At 41.7% G+C, this 18704-nt stretch overlaps 2 protein-coding genes across 3 annotated transcripts; both read right to left on the bottom strand.

The window, feature by feature from the left end:
- Positions 1 to 741: 741 nt before the first annotated feature.
- Positions 742 to 7360, bottom strand: LOC101475195 (membrane progestin receptor beta). 2 transcript variants are annotated; one of them, XM_004565749.2, is made up of 6 exons: positions 7334 to 7360; positions 4063 to 4364; positions 3865 to 3977; positions 3575 to 3731; positions 1466 to 1681; positions 742 to 1307 (listed from the first exon to the last, which is right to left on the bottom strand). In XM_004565749.2, exons 2-6 carry the CDS (start codon positions 4345 to 4347, stop codon positions 996 to 998), a joined length of 1083 nt encoding a protein of 360 aa, XP_004565806.1. In that variant the 5' UTR covers positions 4348 to 4364; positions 7334 to 7360; the 3' UTR covers positions 742 to 995. The 2 variants fall into 2 exon arrangements, with proteins under 2 accessions (XP_004565806.1, XP_076741255.1); XM_076885140.1 differs by lacking the exon at positions 7334 to 7360 and adding an exon at positions 6551 to 7323.
- A 2344-nt stretch (positions 7361 to 9704) lies between these two features.
- Positions 9705 to 12181, bottom strand: il17a/f2 (interleukin 17a/f2). The gene is made up of 3 exons (XM_004565779.3): positions 12069 to 12181; positions 10235 to 10389; positions 9705 to 10127 (listed from the first exon to the last, which is right to left on the bottom strand). The coding sequence occupies exons 1-3, from the start codon at positions 12102 to 12104 to the stop codon at positions 9893 to 9895; spliced, it is 426 nt and encodes a 141-aa protein (XP_004565836.1). The 5' UTR covers positions 12105 to 12181; the 3' UTR covers positions 9705 to 9892.
- Positions 12182 to 18704: the final 6523 nt, after the last annotated feature.

Below are 18704 nucleotides of genomic sequence, written 5' to 3'. Positions count from 1 at the left end.
CTCCAGACCATCAACCACTAAAAACATGTGGCTCAAGTCCTAAAACAAGCAAGAATGAGAATCCTTTGGCAAAAACTACAACAAAACTACAGAAATGTAAACCCTTGGTTCCCAAATGCTTACAGACTGTTGTTAAAGGAAGAACAGTCAACGGTTATCTTAGTATTTTATTATCTTATTATTTTAATCTATTGTATATAGTATCTTATTCTTATTCTATTCCAGTGTTTCTAATTTTTGCTATATAACTTTGCACTGTCCACTTTGGAGGGCGATCGTGGCTCAAGATTTGGGAGTTCGTCTTGTAATCGGAAGGTCGCCGGGTCGAGCCCCGGCTCAGCCTCGGTCGTTGTGTCCTCGGGCAACACACTTCCCTACCGCCTACTGGTGATGGCCAGAGGGGCCGATGGCGCGATATGGCAGCCTCGCCTCTGTCAGTCTGCCCCAGGGCAGCTGTGGCTACAACTATAGCTTCCACTAGTGTGTGAGAGTGAATGAATAGTGGAATTGTAAAGCGCTTTGAGGGGTCCCGAAAAGCGCTACATAAATGCAATCCATTATTATTATTACTTTCTGCTGTAACAAAACAAATTTCCCACGTGTGGGACTAATAAAGGTTATCTTATCTTATTAAATACAGGTTTTAGATTTATTTTCAATCAAGGCCCCAACCTGGAGCTCAGTGAGGCAACAGTGTTCAGCTAACAGATAAACGTACAAACTATAGACAATATTACTTTATTGAATATGCAAACAGAAATTAAAAACTGGTCCCATAATGTTAAATGGTCACTTGATTTTAGTCGTTGTTTAGTAAAATGTAAAAAAGAGAAACCAGAAGAACCAGAAGTTCGGTGTAGGAATATGATGGTCTGCATCACTATCATCTGATGCTAACAAACAACCCAAACCAACAAAAGTAAAGAAATGCTTCCACTGCAGAGTCAGTCCCTCAGAAGAAGAAGAGACTTCCTGTACACAAACTTTTTCCTCTTCTATCGTTGCTCTTTCATCAGCTGTGCCTGAGCCTGCCTCCTCATGGCGAGGGCTGTCAAGGCGCAACACAACGTCAGGCAGGGAAAGGAGGCGCAAGCCAGCAGGAGGCGCTCCTCTCCAAACTCTCTGACCATCGCCGGCCGCCGCCATAGGAAGTCGTGGAACAGCGCTTCCTGCTGGGCCAGTGTGCAGAGTGACAGCAAGATGTGGAAGAGCTGGTGTCCGTGGCCGACGATGTCAAAGCGGCCGGGGTAGAAGCGCTCAGGAACGGGGCAAGAGAAGAAGAAGGCGGACAGCATAAACAGCACCACCTGGTGGAAAAATGACAGAAAGCTTTTTGACAGTAGCACAAAAATATACAAATAAGAACAATTTGTGCAATATTTTTACCCAAAATTACTAACTAGTAATAAATATAACTGTTAGGTCTAATAAATCCATGACTAAAGAAATAAGTAAAAGGAACTACCTGCAAGAAGTGCAATGGTAGTGCAGGGCTGCCTGTCCAGCTGTGGGTGGCAAGACGGTGGGCAACAGGGCTGATGTCCACTAGGTAGGCCACACCCATTGGGATCAGCTGGCAGAGCTTCCTGTGAAGGGGGTATGGACGGCGGAAACGAAGTTTTGCATAGCAGCAGGCGGTGCACGAGAGCCACGCAAGGAGGGCAGCTGCTGGGAGGAAGACCTGAAATCCAAAAACCTGATCAGGACATCTGAACATACCGATGGGACGGAAGACTCAAACACAAACCTTTCTAACCATGTTTTCCCTTCCATCTGAACATCCAGGCATCATTGCAATAAGAAATCCAACTGTCCACAAAGTAATCATCAAACCATTAAATAAGCCAACTACAAAACATCCAAATTGTCCATCCATGAACAAACCTGTCCAGCCTGCACTGGGTTCATCAGTCCAACATTCACACTATTCAGTCATCTAATCACCCCACTTTCCAATATCCAACAGTCACAGTATTCAGCTGTCCAACATCCAATCATTAAACTGTCCAACCACCCAGATCTCCAACCATACAGCTATACCCGTCCAACAATCCAATATCCAATTATCAAATTGTTTACCAATATCATTTACAAACCATCCAGTCATCCAACACCCAGTCACTAAACTGTCCACTCATCACACTATTTAACAGTCCATGAGTCAAACTATTCAACCTCCTAGCTCCAGTTGGGAGGTATATCCAGTTGCATCACTGGATATACAGCCATAACAATATCCAGTGATTCAATAATGCAACATCCAACAATCAAATGAACCAAATTCCCAACCATTAAACCGTCCAGGACTCCATTTATTAAACTATCCAACCATCCAGTCATCCAACATCGAATCACTAAACTGTGCAACTTTCACACTATTAAAATTCTAACTACCCAACTATCCAACCATCAAGTTCTCCAACCATACAAACATACCAGTATTCAACATCCAACTACCTAGTATCAACTCGTCTAACTGTTTGACCATCACACCATCTTGCAGTCCATGTATCCAACTAGCCAGTCAGCCTGCTCCCCAAAAATACAACCATATCAATATCCAAACATCCAGCTTTCAGACCATTAAGGTATTACACTGTCCTACAATCCATCTATCCAAAATACAACAATCCAACTGTCCAACAATCACAGTATCCAAACATCCAATGGTTATACTATCAAACCATCCAACTATCCATATACAATACAGTCATCTAACTGTCAGGGGGTGAAAGGCTGATATGTGGAAGTGGACATGAAAGCAGACTCAAGGGACAATAGACTAGCAGTTACTAGCAGACGGGCACAGTGGACTGGAGCAAACTGAGGGCACCGCAAGATCAGGCTCCATCTGTAGAAAAAGAGGGGGTTGGTACCCTAGAGAGGCTTCAAAAGGCAAGAGACCTATAGCAGAAGAGAGAAGTGAGTTATAAGTATATTCAGTCCATGAAAGTTTCCAGTTGGCTCCGAAAGTTGTGCAAAAATCTTCCAATTGTCTTGTTAACGGTTGAAGAAAGTGACAAGTAAAGAAAGCTGCAGCGGAGTTTAGTTCCAGGAACGGCAAAAACAAACTGGACACACAAGGAAACAGCAGTTAGAATTCAACGAGGCAAATAACAAGAGATGGAAGAGCCAAGTTACAGCCGTAGCTGACGGACTGGCAATGAGACAAAGGGTGAGCTGGTCTTAAATGCCAGCCTGCTGATTGCCACTGATGGATCACTGCTGGATGATGCATGTGGAAATGAGCCTCTGCCCTCATGGGCAGATACTGGAGAACCAGAGCCAGCATGGAGAAACACATCAAAACAGCAGACACTCACGCAACCACCCAACCATCACAGAATCCAGCCATCTATCATTCAGTGAAAATACCCAAACATAACACTGTCAGACTATCCAACATGTAACATCCAACTGTCCAACCTCCTGCCTCCATCCAGTCAGTCAGTCAAGACTAAATTTCCACTACCTTACCAGAAAACTACCAGGCCGTCCAAAAAATCAACCAACATTGCAGACGTCCAACAATCAGCCATCAAATATTACCATAGTTCAATATCTGTAAACAAACCTGTCCCAGCATGCTTTGTCTCCAGGCAGTGTTGGAGCTGTACAGGCAGAGAGCCAGAGCGCAGCCATACTGATAGACGGCCACGCCCACATAGTCCAGGAAGAATAGTGAGTAATGCGCCTGCTCTGAGTGGGACTGCAGCAGGTGAGCGGCAGCACTGCAGGAGGTAACACGATGTTAGTTAAAGCTGCAATATTTAAAATGTTTACATTAAACTTCAAACATCATTCCCAAATCAAATATATAGGAAGACTTTGTTATCGTTGGTGACTAAAGAATGAATCACTCACCTGCAGCTGAGGTATGTGACTGCAGAAAGAACATAGAGGACCAGAGGTAGAGAGGAGGCATCCACAGAAAAACCTTCACCTTCAGGACCCTGCAGTCGGAAACCCAGGATTCCCTTAATAGGTCAAAGGTCAGACAACAGGAAGTCAAACAGAATGTCATCATGCAGCAGAAGATCAGAGCATCTGTAAATATCCTACCCCTCCTCGCATGATGGCGAACACCATGAACCTGAGCACCACGAAGGCGGCAGCCAGCAGGTGGCTCCACACATTCAGCGTCTCATTGTGGATCTGGAACAAGCTGAGGGCGTAACACCGCCACGACATGCCCGTGGGACGGTACCCCGTCAGGATGAAGCGCTCCCGAAACAGAGGGGGAACATCCACGTCTCGGACGGTAGGGGGGTTGGATGGGAGGAGGCGGTGCAGTAGAGGGAGGAAGTTAAGACAGAGCGAGGGATGGGCAAACGACACCTGAGGCATGATGGGAGATGACCCAGCTGGATGAGGAGGAAATGATAAGAAGATTCTGTTCTGTTTGATTTGATTACCCCTACAAAATGAAAATCACACTTCAGTAAATTAAATTATAAATTTATTTGGAAGCCAAAAAGCTGAGAGTATTAGCTGTAAAGCTTATATCCTTGTTATGCTTTTATCTGTTGGGAATTCCAGATTATAAAATGTAAAATAAAAGTTTAATGCTGGGAAATGACTGTAATTCAGCAGAGATATTTGTTATTAAAATGTCAAATATTTGTACTTTATCAAACAAATTTCTACCATGAATATACCAGTAAAATGCTCTGAAGTAATTTATTTTAAAACTCTAATTTTCTAAATAAATACATTTCTAAAGGTGATGTTAACATGAAATTCACACCAGATGTAGGTAACAACCCATCCAATGCACACATACAAATAAATCAAACCACAGATGTCCATAAACTAATTTATGTGTAATAATGCAAAATGGCCTGTATTTGTAAAGCGCTTTACTAGTCCCTAAGGACCCCAAAGCGCTTTACATATCCAGTCGTCCACCCACTGGTGATGGCAGCTACATTGTAGCCACAGCCGCCCTGGGGCGCACTGACAGAGGCGAGGCTGCCGGACACTGGCGCCACCAGTAGGCAACGGGTGAAGTGCCCAAGGACACAACGACCGAGACTGTCCAAGCCAGGGCTCGAACCGGCAACCTTCCGATTACAAGGCGAACTCCCAACTCTTGAGCCACGATCGCCCAGGGAAAAAAGTATTGAACACATGAAGAAAAGGAGGTTCAAAAAGGCATGGAAATGGCATCAGCTTCAGAAAATCAGTAATTACTGCAAATTAATATCAGCTGGTTCAGTCCCAACTGATGGCCTATAAAAATGGTGTCTCATCACCTAGGTGTCACACAAGTAAACATCTCGTGATGGATAAACCCAGTGAGCTCTCTCAACACTTTCACAACCGTATTTTTGTAAAACATACTGATGGCATTGGATACTTGGCACTTGTGGAGAGCTACAGAAAGACCTGGAATCAACAAGTTCAGTTGTTTCAAAGAAAACAAGTTATGCACTTAACTACCATGGCCTGTATGGACGTTCACCATGCAAGAGTCCATTGCTAAAGAAAAAGCGTGTTGAAGAGCGTTTAAGGGTTGCTGAACAACATTTAGACAAGCCTGTGAAACAGAGGGAGAATATAGTCTGATTAGCTGAGACCGAAATGGAACTCTTTGGAGCACATTAATCCAAACAAAACTAAGTCAAACTTTACTCAACTCATTCTTCTTGCTTCCTCCACTTCCGTAACATTGATTCATTAATGTTGAATTCTCTCACAGCTGCTCTATTCCCATGTTGTTGCAGTATATTAATGACTAACCTCGTATTGTGGATGGATTATCTCAGTTGTTCTCCTGACTGAAGTTTGGCATTTGTCCCTAACCATCGGGAACCCTCACGTTAATTTTTATCAGGTGGAAAAAAATTTGCGTTCATCCTCCAGCTTCACTGCGTTTATGTTATGCTAACATAGCTGTGTCGCTAGCAATCACGTAGCACATCATTATATACCAGCTAGCCCAACTTCAGTAACCCTACAAACATCACTGCTGTTTAGTTTTCTGTTTTCATTTATGTTGGAAGTGATAGCAGAGCTGTACGTTTGAATTGTTTCAGAAATCTCTCAGTCAGAACATGCTATATCATGCTCAGGTGGAAGCTAGCGAGCTAACTTCCTGCTAACTCCTAACTAACTCCGTTATATTTAATAAATCCTGTTTTTATGGATGCCTGGATGTTAAACTTAATTGTTACACCTGGTAAAGCAGCAACACTGATCATTTTATTAAAGAAGAAAGAATTTAGACCGTTTTTAACTCTCAGTGTTCGTTTGACTTTGGTACCTGAAGTGGACGGAGTTTTGGACCCCGATTACTCCGCGAGGCTCCTGACTACAGTACCGTAATGCTCCAACAATCCATCAAGCTTAGCAGCTTCGTAGCTTACCAAAGTCGCACTAAATCATTTTTTGACAGATTTTTGAGCGCCGTGTAGCACATAAAATCAGTTTGAGGTCAATAAGCACAACCAGTTCATACATAAGGTGCACCGGATTATAAGGTGCACTGTTGATTTTTGAGAAAATTGAAGGATTTTAAGTGCGCCTTATAGTGCAGTAAATACGGTACTTCATATAAATGAAGGAAGGATGAATGGAAAGATGTACAGAGACATTCAGGATAAAAATCTGCTGCCATCTGCCAGGATGATGAAGATGAAACGAGGGTGGACGTTTCAGCAGGACGATGATCCCACAGCCAAGGATTCTCTCAGCTGCTTTCAGAGAAAGAAAATAAACCTGTTAGAATGAACCAGCCAATCAGCCGACCTGAATCCAAATGAAAACCTATGGAGAGATCTAAAGTTCATAACGGGGTCGACAGAACCTTCAGGATTTGAAGACTGTTTGTGTGGAACAATGGACCAAAATCACACCTGAGCAATGCGTGAGACTAGTTTCTATGTGCAGGAGTTGTTTTGAAGCTGTCATCACCAATACAGGCTTTTGCACGAAGTATTAAATACATTTCAGTAAACGTGTTCAATACTTTTTCCCTATGTTTTTCTAATTAATACACCATTAGAAAGTTTGAATTCTTTGCATCTGTGTACTGCATTGTTTCACATCAATAGCAGCTTAAAAATGTATTTACTTTGAGAATTGGTATTGGTATTCAGTACTTATTTTACCCCGCTGTGCATGAGAGGGAAATAAATGTACAGATAGCTGGCAAATAGATTGAGTTAAAAGCAGTCCAACAGCTTTGATTGGAGCTTGTTCAGCTTCAACAAACTTTGGCTTAAAGATGCTTCAAATGCCTTTTTTCTTTGGAAACACTTAAGCTTCAATCATCTCTGTACAAAGGTCAGAGGTCACAGAATCTGAAGGACAAGAAGGAAATCAAACCTACCTGAGCGTCTCCTGGATGTGAGCTGCTCGCTGCTACGCTCCACAACTTATTTTCTACTCACCTCTATTGTTTTCTGTTCGGGTCTTTGGGCCTGCTGTCAGTGTTCAAATCACACACACACACACACACACACACACACACACACACACACACACACACACACACACACACACACTCCACAATGTGTTCTTGTTTTCAGCTAATTAGAGCTGATTTCAGTCTGAACAAGTTTTTCTCTGCAGAGGATTTCAGACATCATGAGACTCAGCAGTAATGCACACTTCGCTGCAGCGTGCATGCCAATACACCACCAAATCCTCTACACAGTAACGTCACATTTATTCTCTAAATCTCTAAATACGTCAGATTAATAAAAGGAAAGATTAGGAACTTTTCTAATTCATCCAGTGCACATGATGGTAAATTTGGAGACTAATTCAACAAAAAAAAAATAAAGAGACAAAGCAAAGCAAAACTGTAAACGTCAAGTTTTGTTTTTCTCTTGTTATTTTAGTTACCGGTATATTTCCAAATTCTAAATGAAAACTATTCTATTCTATTTTATTCTCTTCTAAAATAATAAAAATGTAAGATGATAAAATATTTAAGAATGTTGGCCAAAACAAAACTGTAAAAGGTAACAAGCTTTGTAGAAGAATTATGTTTTAAAAAGAGGAGAAAAGCAGTTCTGCTACGCCCACTGGTGGATGGTGAGAGAACTGCAAGTCCACAACTACATGTTTAATTTGTTTTGTGTTTGATTTGTTTGGTTATATTCACACGCCATCATTCAGAGATCAAGACTGTTCCTGTAATGTTACTGTCAAATGAAGTCATGTCTTTCACTGTACAAAATACATTAAAATGTTATTTTGTGCTTGAACAAAAACGAGTAATCATCCAAACCCAGACTTGAAAACAGCATTTCACACAATCAAACACCGAGTTTTATCTGAACTGAAGCTGTTCTGTGGATTTCTCTATCACAGAGAACGCAATGTGCATATATTCACTCTGCAGGGATTCCACAAGGCTCTTTGCTCGGAGTACTTTTCTTTGCACTTCATATTAACATGTATCTAAATATTAATATTCCAATGTACGCAGATGATGCAGTAGTCTTCACACAATGACACGCTCAAAATCACACATTCTTATGTCTTACAGAGGCACTGACTCAGGTTCAAGAGTGACTTCAAAATCATTAATTTGACTAATTATTGAACAGTGTGTTGTAACGCACGATCTGATATCGTCGTGTTGGTGTTGTTCCCAGATCATCATACTAAATGTTGTTCCAGGATCAACATTGCAAGTGACCAATCACATTGTTGTGACGTCATACTTTTGCGACTTCGGGAAAAAAACGCCGTAAAACAAAAAACTGTACTTAAGCTGCGAGAAACCGCCTCTGTCCGCCGATCAACGGACCCTGACCCTAACCCCAACCCTAACCCTAACCCTTTAATAAACGGTAAGCAGAACTGATATTGTCCTTGCAACATTGGAATTTCATAAATGCACGTATGGCTTGGCGCGCAAAAGAATAACATCACAACAATGTGATTGGTCACATGCAATGTTGAACCTGGAACAACATTTTCATGATGATCTGGGAACAACACCAACACGACGATATCAGATCATCCGTGTTGTAACAGTCACAATGGTGTGGTGTCTCTTTAAGACAACCCAAGTCGAGGGTTAATGTTGTCATCCGTATGCGCCACTACTCTGTTTGTTAAGCTGCAGCCGTTCAACCGGGCTTATATGGTTGACGAAGGGAACGTGTATTAAAGAACATGCTGTGGAATTCCCAAAGCCAGCGTGAGTGTGTATTCTTTCGACTATCCTGCTAAGTGTTTTGCCCCTTCCTCTCAACCACTAAACACAACCCGACGTTACAGTGTGATGTTTATGAAACAACTAATGACGCTGTAAACAAGTTCAGTTAACTTTGACTCACTTTGGGCTCGGGTGTAACAGTATGACTGAAAATTTCAACAACAATTTAAAATTTAATTTACACAAATCCAAGCACATCAGGCCATTTCCGGGAAAAAAATCGATAAAGGCAATCTCTTAAGCTTCGATCATTTAAAAAACATGGCAGTTTTATGTATAAAGTTTTATATAGACTTTCCCCAATACTTTCAGTTGATTTATTAGGGGGATTGGTGTTAGAGCTGCTGCTAGAGTAGACAGCGAGGGGCCTGATAGGCGAACCAAATGTGAGTAAAATGTGAGGTCAGTAAAGGGGAGTAACTATTTTGGCACTTCTCAGATCGACGCTGCACATACAATGAAAGCTGATCTCAAGCAAACCAGACTTGTCATCATTTTTTACTCCACGTAGTTTTTATTTGTTTGTGTGTTTTTTATGTTACCTGCACAGAGATTATAGATAAAAATGAAGAGCTGATTCAAATCTGGCACATCTGATGTTAACACGCACTGTGCAGTTTTTAAATAAATACAACAGCAAGAATGAAATGACCAGGTTTCAATTAACTTATTTTTTAGCTCCTTTTATTTCGAAACATTTCTGTTTCCTGGGCTTCACTTCTGATCGGTCTCGGCTCGAACACAGGTGCAGCCGACCGCCACAGAGCGGAACGATGCTTTGTAGCAGCGCCGGCCATTGTGTGAGGTCAGGACCAGAATGTCCTGGTAGACGGGGACTGAGTTCAGGTTGTGTTGGTCCTTCTGTCCTGGGATGGGACTGGAACAAAAGCTGGTACTGCACTCGGCCTCCCAGAGCGTCCTGGGGATTCGGTTTCTGTCCGTGTTTGGCCTGAGTCAACAAACACAGCAACAAGTGAAATTAGACATTTATCAGAGTTGCTTCTGTTTTTACTCATTCAGTCATTTATTCACAAATTCATTCATGAGTTTACTCACGTCCAGTTCCACGGAGACAGAGATCTGCTGTGGATGTCCCCGTTTCCTTCAGTCAAGCTGGTGATCTCAGAGGAGAACGTCAGCATGGTGTCACATTCAGCTGCAGATTCAGTTTCAACCTCGGAGTGAGCGACCCACAATGCACTGCAACATACCTGAATATACAAGATTACCAACAAGTTACAATCTTGGGTTTTACTAAATGCAACTATTTCAACCATTTTTACATTTTTTCTGCATACATATATGTATTCCAGAGCTTTCTGAGCATCCTCAGCCTGTTTGAAACATCGTTCAGTGGTTTCAACTTTTAATCTAGTATGAAGAGTACGAACCTCTTAGAAACTCTTAGTGAAGCTCATCTGTGCAAGTTTCTCAGTAAGTTTTTAGTCTGTACTAGAAGCTTAAAATACTAAAACTAGAATTATTTGTTTCACAGTTTTAAACTCTGCCTTTTAAAGACTGTTAGAGCGTTTATTCCTCAAAGTCCATACGTGTGAAAGCAGACATACCAGCAAATTCACCCTGAGCTCAAACCCAAGAGCTCCATGAAGATGCATGGCTGAAAAAGAAAAGAATCAAGCTGCTGCAGTGGTGCAGAGTCCAGAGAGCTGTGCATGAACGAATGGTGCAAACCTCGATGAACTGAAGCAACGCTGTTACCGAGAGTGGACCAAAACTGCTCGGCAGTGATGAGACAGACCGATAGACTCACACAGAGAACAAAGTTCAAATCCAGAGTGAAAATGTGAGAACAACAATTATAGATGTACTATCAACACAAACAAGCTCTTTTTAATTAAGTCTATCCGGATTTAATCCATGGTGTTGCCCAGAGGAGCGTCACCCTGAAGCTGGATGGAAATGCTGGGTTGGACTGTTTTAAAGGAGATTCTGTGGACTCTTCAGAAAAAGCTGGAAATCAAATGCCAAACCTGACATGCTTCGAGCCTCCATCAGCATCTGTTAACCTGAGCGCGCTGCTGAGAGTCTATAACCGTCCTTAAAGGTTATTTTATTATACTTTTTAGTGAGATGATGACAATTTAAGCAACGACAAACTTCATCACTCTAAACGCTGTTTTAACAGGGTTTAAATTTCAAATCTACAGGGTCGAATAAGAACCATGATAAGCACAAAAAAAGACATGATAGTCCATTAAACAGCAGCAGCCGACACAAAACTCAGTTTTAAATATAAATAAACACAGAGTGTCTGCAGGAGGACGATTTCACGGAGAGTTTTAGGACGGGATGAACTATTACGCGTCATGACTGTGTAACTATTAGGTAAAAATACCAAAAACTGTTATAGTTGATTAAATATTATGTTAGCCACACAGATTATAATTATTATAAACCCGGTGAGCCGTACAGGAGATTATCTGGAAACGTGAAGTAAAACATTACTTTATTAAAAGCGTTTTCTGACCAGTTTAAATTTACTCACCTGCCTAAAGACCCGCGCTGGGTCCAGTTCTGGAAAGCTTGACACCTGCGCTGCACACCTGACTCTTCTAGGCCAGCTAACGACATCTCTAAAAGACTGCTTGGAACTAGTTTCTGTTTGCGACACTTTTCATGTCCATCCATTAAATGAACCCAGTAAAACCTTTCAGCCGCTGCTGGTTCTTCCAGTCTGATCAATTTCACAGTCAAACTGCTAAATTTGCTTTGCGCTGGAACTTCTCACCAGTCATCCCCAATCTAACCTTTGCGACTATCAGCCGTGAGTAATTTCTTGCATGTAATTTCCAGCAGACTAATATAATCTGGCTTTTCATCTTTCAGTCGCAGTAAACAGATGATCAGAGTGAACAAAGCCGATGCTCACCAGCAGAGTGTAGACGCCGTGCCTCAGCAGCTTCATGATGTTGCTCTGGTCCTGTCCAGCGTCTGTGTGCGACTGCTCTCAGATCAGCACAATTTATGCTGATCAGATGTGATCACGCCTGATCTCTGAGATGATAACAGCTCAAGAAACAAAACGGGAGATTCCTGTTATCTCTGCAGACCATCTGAATCACACGATGAAAGCCTGACAGGCGGTCTGTCAGATGAAAAGAACACGTTTGCTGCACTGATAACATCTGTGACAGAAAAACAGGAAAAACGTGTAAAACAGCAGAAGCTGAATTTTATTTTCAGTGTGGCAGGTTTGGTCGCATTAATTTAAAGAACAGAATTTGTTTTAATGACAACAGATTCTACTTTTTTTATTTTCTGTAATATAGTGTCCACGGTTTGCATTAAATGTGTTAATAAGTGTACGCTCAGCTTCTCTCTGATGATCTGAGATCATCACTGATTTCTTTATTTGGTCATTTCCTTCAGGCACAGCAAACTCTGGTCTTCCTGCTAAGAATGTAGGTGTTCTCCATGCTGTCTACCTGAGCAGAAACTACATATGTTCAATTTTAAGAAGCATTCGCGATCAGAGACGTCCTGAAGTAATTTGTTTGGACAACAGCTCCATCCATTTTCCTCACCTACGATCATGGTGGTGGGGAAAGTTCTCCCAGCTGACAGAGAGCAAAAGATCTCAAACACCTGGAGACAGACGCACCTACAGCCAGTTTACGATCGTTAGTGAGCATGTCTTTAGAGCGCGAGGTGAAACCTGCAGAGCTGCAAGCAGAAGGTTCAGAGCTTCCAACCCTGACCAACACGCCGCTCTGCTCCAGCACACTTATCTTTATCCTGATCGATCGAAATTGATCAAAAAAAATTATCTGATTGTGTTCATGCACTGCTTTTGCAACTGATGTATCTCAACAGGAAGCAGGTTTCATATCTGCAACATTTATCTAACCTAAATCTAACCAAGTTTATTCTATTTGATAAGGTCCCTCCAGCTTCCAGAAGTGTTTCTGGTCCTTGTTAAATAATGAAATCATCACATGTGAGAACGGAGAGATGACAAAGGGTGTTCAGGAAGGTTAGAAAACTGGGAAAGTTGTGTCCGTGGACATAAAACTTGTGCGAGGCTGCGATGTGCTTTCTGAACTTCTGATTTGTAATAAAAAATAAGAAGCAATGTCGTTCAGAAGCTGCTTTTCCACATTCGCGCTGCTTCTCATCGTGCTTCCAGAGGTTGGCCGACAAAGAAAGTTTGGAAGAAGGTTTGCTTTACAGATACGTAGAAGACTTGGTTGGCTTTGTGTCGAGGTCTGCAGTCCTGTGGTGTCATTCAGGAGTCCTTTGTTCTTTATCTCCTGCTGACTCTTTCCTCTGAAATAAAAGGCATAAAATCCCCCCAAAAGTGTCTTCAAAGTGCACGCTGCCCTGAATTTTACGATGTTGTTTCGTTAGTAGTTTCTTATCTGTTCGATCCATCATCTACCGTGAGAATTCAGCTCCCCGCGTGGGATCATTCCAGTTTATCTCGTCTTTATCTGCATCTTTTACTGTCAGCACATCAGCAAAACATCTGATCTAAATATCTGTTTCCTCTTTGATAATCACCGTATCTGTTTATTCTGTAAAGCTAAAGTTGGGTGTTTAATCATCGCGGTGGGAAAAAAGGCTCTGATTATTTCAGTATATAAGATAAGATACAGTAAGGTCCATAAGCATTTGGACAGAGACTTTTTTCTAATTTTGGTTCCGTACAGTACCCCAGCGGAACAACTCAGATGTAGCTGAAATGCAGACTCTTAGCTTTAATTTGGTGGGTTGAAATAAAAAATGTGAGGGAGCTAAAGTAAATCACTTCGTTTCAGGGCCCAAAAGCAATTGGACAAATTAAATAACTGAAAATGAAACGTTCATTTCTAATACTTGGTTGCAAACTCTTTGTGGTAATGACAACCTGAAGTCTTAAACTCGTGGACATCGCCACATGCTGGTTTCCTCCTTTTTAACGCTCTGCCAGGCCTTTACTGCAACCGTCTGTTTGTGGGCCTTTCTGTCTGAAGCTCAGTCTTCAACAAGTGAAATGCGTGTTCAGATCAAGATCAGGTAACTGACTTGGCCATTTGTGAATATTCAACTTCTTTGCTTTAATAAACTCCTGGGTTGCTTTGGCTGTATGTTCTGCGTCATTGTTCATCAGTTTTATGAAACTGCCCAATTTGACTGTATTTGACAGTTTGTCTCTGAACACCTCAGACTTCATTCTGTCCTGTGTCACAATATCATAAACACTAGTGTCCCAGTGTCACTGGCAGCTTTGCACGCCCAAGCCATCACACTGCCTGTGCCGTGTTTTACAGATGATGTGATGTGCTTTGGGTCATGAGCTGCCTTCTGTAGCATGGAAATGATTCTGCGATCATCCACCACTGTTGTCTTCTGTGGTCATCCAGGTCTTTTTAGGTCACCAGTACTTTCTTTCTTTCTCAGGATGTACCAAACTGTAGGTTTTGCCACTCCTAATATTGTGGCCATTTCTCAGATGTTTTTGTCTGTTTTTGCAGGTTGGCTTGTTTCACCTGCATGGAGAGCTCCTCTGACCACATGTCATCTGTTCATACAAAATCTCCCAGATGCAACCACACCTCAAATCAACTCCAGGCCTTTGATAATGACATAACAAAGGAATTGCCCATGAAACACCCTTTGAGTTAATCGTCCAATTACTTTTGGTCCCTATAGAAAGAGTGTGGCACATGTTAACGACCTGAAACTCTTAAACTCTTCATCCAATTTGAATGTGGATACGCTCATATGAAAGCTGAGAGTCTACACATTATGTCCAGACTTCATTTTTCAATTTGTGAAATGTGCATTTGTCCTTCATAATTAATTAATTAAAATTCTGTACATTGGTCAAGATAAAGAGAAAAACTTAACGATTAAAATTGGAGGATTTAAAAAAAATATTTTATATCTTTTGTAAACCCTGATGTTCATAAAAAATACACACCTTCATGTTTTTAATTTGATTTAAAAGCTTGGTATTTAAAAGTGGCCCAATGATTATTTAACCTGTACTGATGTTGACAGATGTTCTTTAAAGGCTTGAAGCTTTTGTCCTTCCACAGCTCCAAACCAAAAATGATAATATTAACCAATAATAACTTATTTTTATGGCACTTTTCCAAACACAGAGTTGAAAAGCACTTCGCAGTTCAAATAAAGACACACATAATTCATTACACGCACGCACGCACACACACACATGCATGGTTTCAAACTATGGCTAAAAATGACTTTTTCAGCAAATAGCAAATAACAAATAAAGCCTACCTGATTGACCGAGGAAGGCTGTTCCACAGTTTGGACGTAACAACCTCCAAAATCACAGAAGGTTAGGAGCTCTGCAGTGTGAGCAGGGCCTGTCCATGCAGAGCCTCACATGTTAAGAACAGAATTCTAATCTAATCTTCTAATCTCACTGGAAGTCAGTGACGGGATGCAAGGATTGGACTAAAATTTAAGAGGTTAACTGACAGTAAAGGTTTGATTTTTTCAATATTTCTCGGATGAAGGAAAAAAGACTGGGTAACCTTTGATGCGAGTTTCAGGTGCTGATCAAAAATGATACCAAAGTCTTTTGATTTGATGTTATTGGCGAGGGGGCTGATGTACTGACTGACTTCCTTAGAGAATCTGGGCTAAATGTTTGTGGTGTAACCTGAATTATTAAATTACTGCAGAAAAAAACTCATCTGCTGAAAATTTGCTGATCAGTACGAGTGGAATTTTTTTTGTGTGTCGTTTTCATTTTTTTTCTTCTTATTTTGTAAACTTGTCGGTTTTATGTTTTTCATTAATAACAACAACAACAACAATGATAATAACAATCATAAACATAATCATAATAGCAATAATATATTTCACTCCATGTCCTGGTGTCCTGCATTTGGGTCCTCTTAAAAACTCTCATCATGATTGACCGTGCAGGCCGGCACAGCTGTGCCAGATGTTTTATGTTTAACACATGAACCATGTTTTCACCAAGGAGGACCAGCTCATCAAATTCAACCCTCTGAAAAACTGCAGCAAAGTCATAATCGTTAGATTTTCCATAAAATCGCTTTGCGATGAGTGAAAAGCTGCCGGGCGGCGTTTCTCAGTGACATGCTGCTACTTCAGTTCACCTGATATTTAAACAGGATAATAAACAGATGCTCTGCACGCTCTGCAGAAGAGATAAAACAAACCAGCACCAGTATGACGTACATGACCATTAATCTTTGATTAAATGACTGTAGCACCTCCCACGCAACAATTAAATGAGTCTTTCATTAGTCTGAAATTGACTCAAACAAACAGTGATGCCTCTCCTTGTTCTGGTGACCAAATGCATCTGTTATGGTAAAAACACAGCAACGTGAATCTACGGTGAGAGAAGATCGAAGAAATCAGCAGAAACCGCAGACGCTGCAGTAACACAGGTTAACCACAAGGGTACCGCAGTCCTGAGGACTTTCAGCTTCTGGAGGAAACTTCAGGTTTAACTTCGTGTTTCTCTGTTATGAAAGTGGTTTCATCTCCATAGTAACACTGCTGACCTAACCATAGAGATCAACGCACATGAAACTGCTGCCTACTGAAAATACTGTCCCCATTCCCGGAAGACGTCGTGGAGCCTCAGTGCGTCAGTAGCACGAGGTCAGATTAGTAAAGACTGATCAAAGTGCTCGTCTTCCTCTAATGATCGACCAGGAAACACGGATCATATTAAAAAAAACTGCATTCTTCCTGCTTTTTTCTCGTTTCTTGTGCACTTTCAAAACGTGTTATTGTTCTACACCTGAACAGGGTGGTGCCATACGCCACTGTTAGAGTATGAATATTATTATTACTGATGTCTGCATGTTTGGTGGAGTATAGAGAAGGTCAGAAAGAGCTTCACTCTGTGTCTTTGTGGATCTACAGAAAGCATAAACCTGCACTGATGTTTGGAGCTAATAGAGGAAGAGTAGAACAGAGTAGAATAGCGCTTTATTGTTCTTGTACATGCACGACGTAATTGTGGGTGCTCCACACCAACTGTGCAGGGATAAAATATACAGGGTGGGCCATTTATATGGATACACCGTAACAACATGGGAATGGTTGGTGATATTAAAGTCCTGTTTGTGGCACATTAGTATATGTGAGGGGGCAAACTCCTCAAGATGGGTGGTGACCATGGTGGCCATTTAGAAGTCGGCCATCTTGGATACAAGTTGTTATTTACAAGTTTCTATTTGTTCACAGCCATTGACATGTCGAAGAGGTTAACACGTGAGGAGCGGATCGAAATTGTGTTGATATCTGGTGAACGCAGTAACCGGGTCATTGCAGCAGATTTCAATGCAAGACACCCTACGAGACCACCCATCTCCATGCTACAGTTAGCAAACTGCTTGCTAAGTTTCGTGAAACTGGTTCAGTGTTGGATTTGCCAAAATGTGGACGCAAGAAAACTGTCACTAATGAAGAAACATCACTGGCTGTCCTAGCTACTTTTAAGATTAGGCATAAAACTTTCCTTTTTGCTAAAGCATATAGTTAGGGCTGGACCAGGTGACCCTAGATCCTCCCTTAGTTATGCTGCAATAGGTGTAGGCTGCCGGGGATTCCCATGATGCATTGAGTTTTTCCTTTCCAGTCACCTTTCTCACTCACTATGTATTAACAGACCTCTCTGCATTAAATCATATCTGTTATTAATCTCTGTCTCTCTTCCACAGCATGTCTTTATCCTGTCTTCCTTGTCTCACCCCAACCAATCACAGCAGATGGCCCCGCCCCTCCCTGAGCCTGGTTCTGCTGGAGGTTTCTTCCTGTTAAAAGGGAGTTTTTCCTTCTCACTGTTGCCAGAGTGTATCCAGGTGCAGAGTGAGCTGCTGAGTCCTAAGTTGCTTAGTTAGAGGGCAAGAGGAGGGCGCACATTACAGAACAATTAGAGAAGAGCTCAGAGATGGAAAACAGTTTGATCTGTTTCAAAGATAAAAATTTGGGGATGGGGGTGTCCATGTCTATCCCTATTGGGGGTGAATGTAACCTAGCAGAGGGAGGAACACGTAGATCAGAGGGGAATCCTTGGCAGGTAATATGCACTGTGTCTGCAGCAGCTGTGATGCTTTGGGCCTCTATTATGTTTTTGGTATTCTGGTATTTTTCTGAAATTTGTTTGCAATAATAAAAATAAGATAAAATAAAAACGGCTATTCTTCTGTTTGGTCTGATGTTGCCTTCATGTGATGGTAACACCCTTCCTACCAACGTGCTTACGGCTGGATTAGGCAACCCTGGGTCGTAACAGTGTTTTCTTACAGAGGCCGAGATGCCAGGTTGGCCTGTTTCTTTAGCCAGGAGTGTGGCTAGGGTTTTGGCTGTAAATCCAGCTGTTGCTGGAGTCTCTGACTGTAACTGTAAACTGTACGCAGACAGCACCCCCTATTATTTAAACATAGTATTAAAGATGGATGTTGCATCAGGCTCTGAAACGTGAAGGCAATATGGAAGTCCCATAAACTTGCATTTCTTCTAATGGCCACCAGGGGTCATTAGCTGTGCTTGTGAATAGTCCATG

Source organism: Maylandia zebra, linkage group LG1 (assembly GCF_041146795.1).
Source record: "Maylandia zebra isolate NMK-2024a linkage group LG1, Mzebra_GT3a, whole genome shotgun sequence".
Classification (NCBI taxonomy): domain Eukaryota; kingdom Metazoa; phylum Chordata; class Actinopteri; order Cichliformes; family Cichlidae; genus Maylandia; species Maylandia zebra.
Note: the sequence above shows the minus strand (reverse complement) of the source record. Positions and strands in the feature narration are given on the sequence as shown.

Bases quoted from the DNA above. Each gene is read 5' to 3' on its own strand.
- LOC101475195 (XM_004565749.2), bottom strand. From the start codon at position 4,347: ATGCCTCAGGTGTCGTTTGCCCATCCCTCGCTCTGTCTTAACTTCCTC. The intron at 3,732-3,864 runs GTGAGTGATTCA...TACCTCCTGCAG, and splicing joins GTCACATACCTCAGCTGCAG to TGCTGCCGCTCACCTGCTGC. The intron at 1,308-1,465 runs GTAGTTCCTTTT...TTTTTCCACCAG, and splicing joins TACCATTGCACTTCTTGCAG to GTGGTGCTGTTTATGCTGTC.
- il17a/f2 (XM_004565779.3), bottom strand. From the start codon at position 12,104: ATGAAGCTGCTGAGGCACGGCGTCTACACTCTGCTG. The intron at 10,390-12,068 runs GTGAGCATCGGC...TTGTATATTCAG, and splicing joins ACGGCGTCTACACTCTGCTG to GTATGTTGCAGTGCATTGTG. The intron at 10,128-10,234 runs GTGAGTAAACTC...TTGTTGACTCAG, and splicing joins CTGTCTCCGTGGAACTGGAC to GCCAAACACGGACAGAAACC.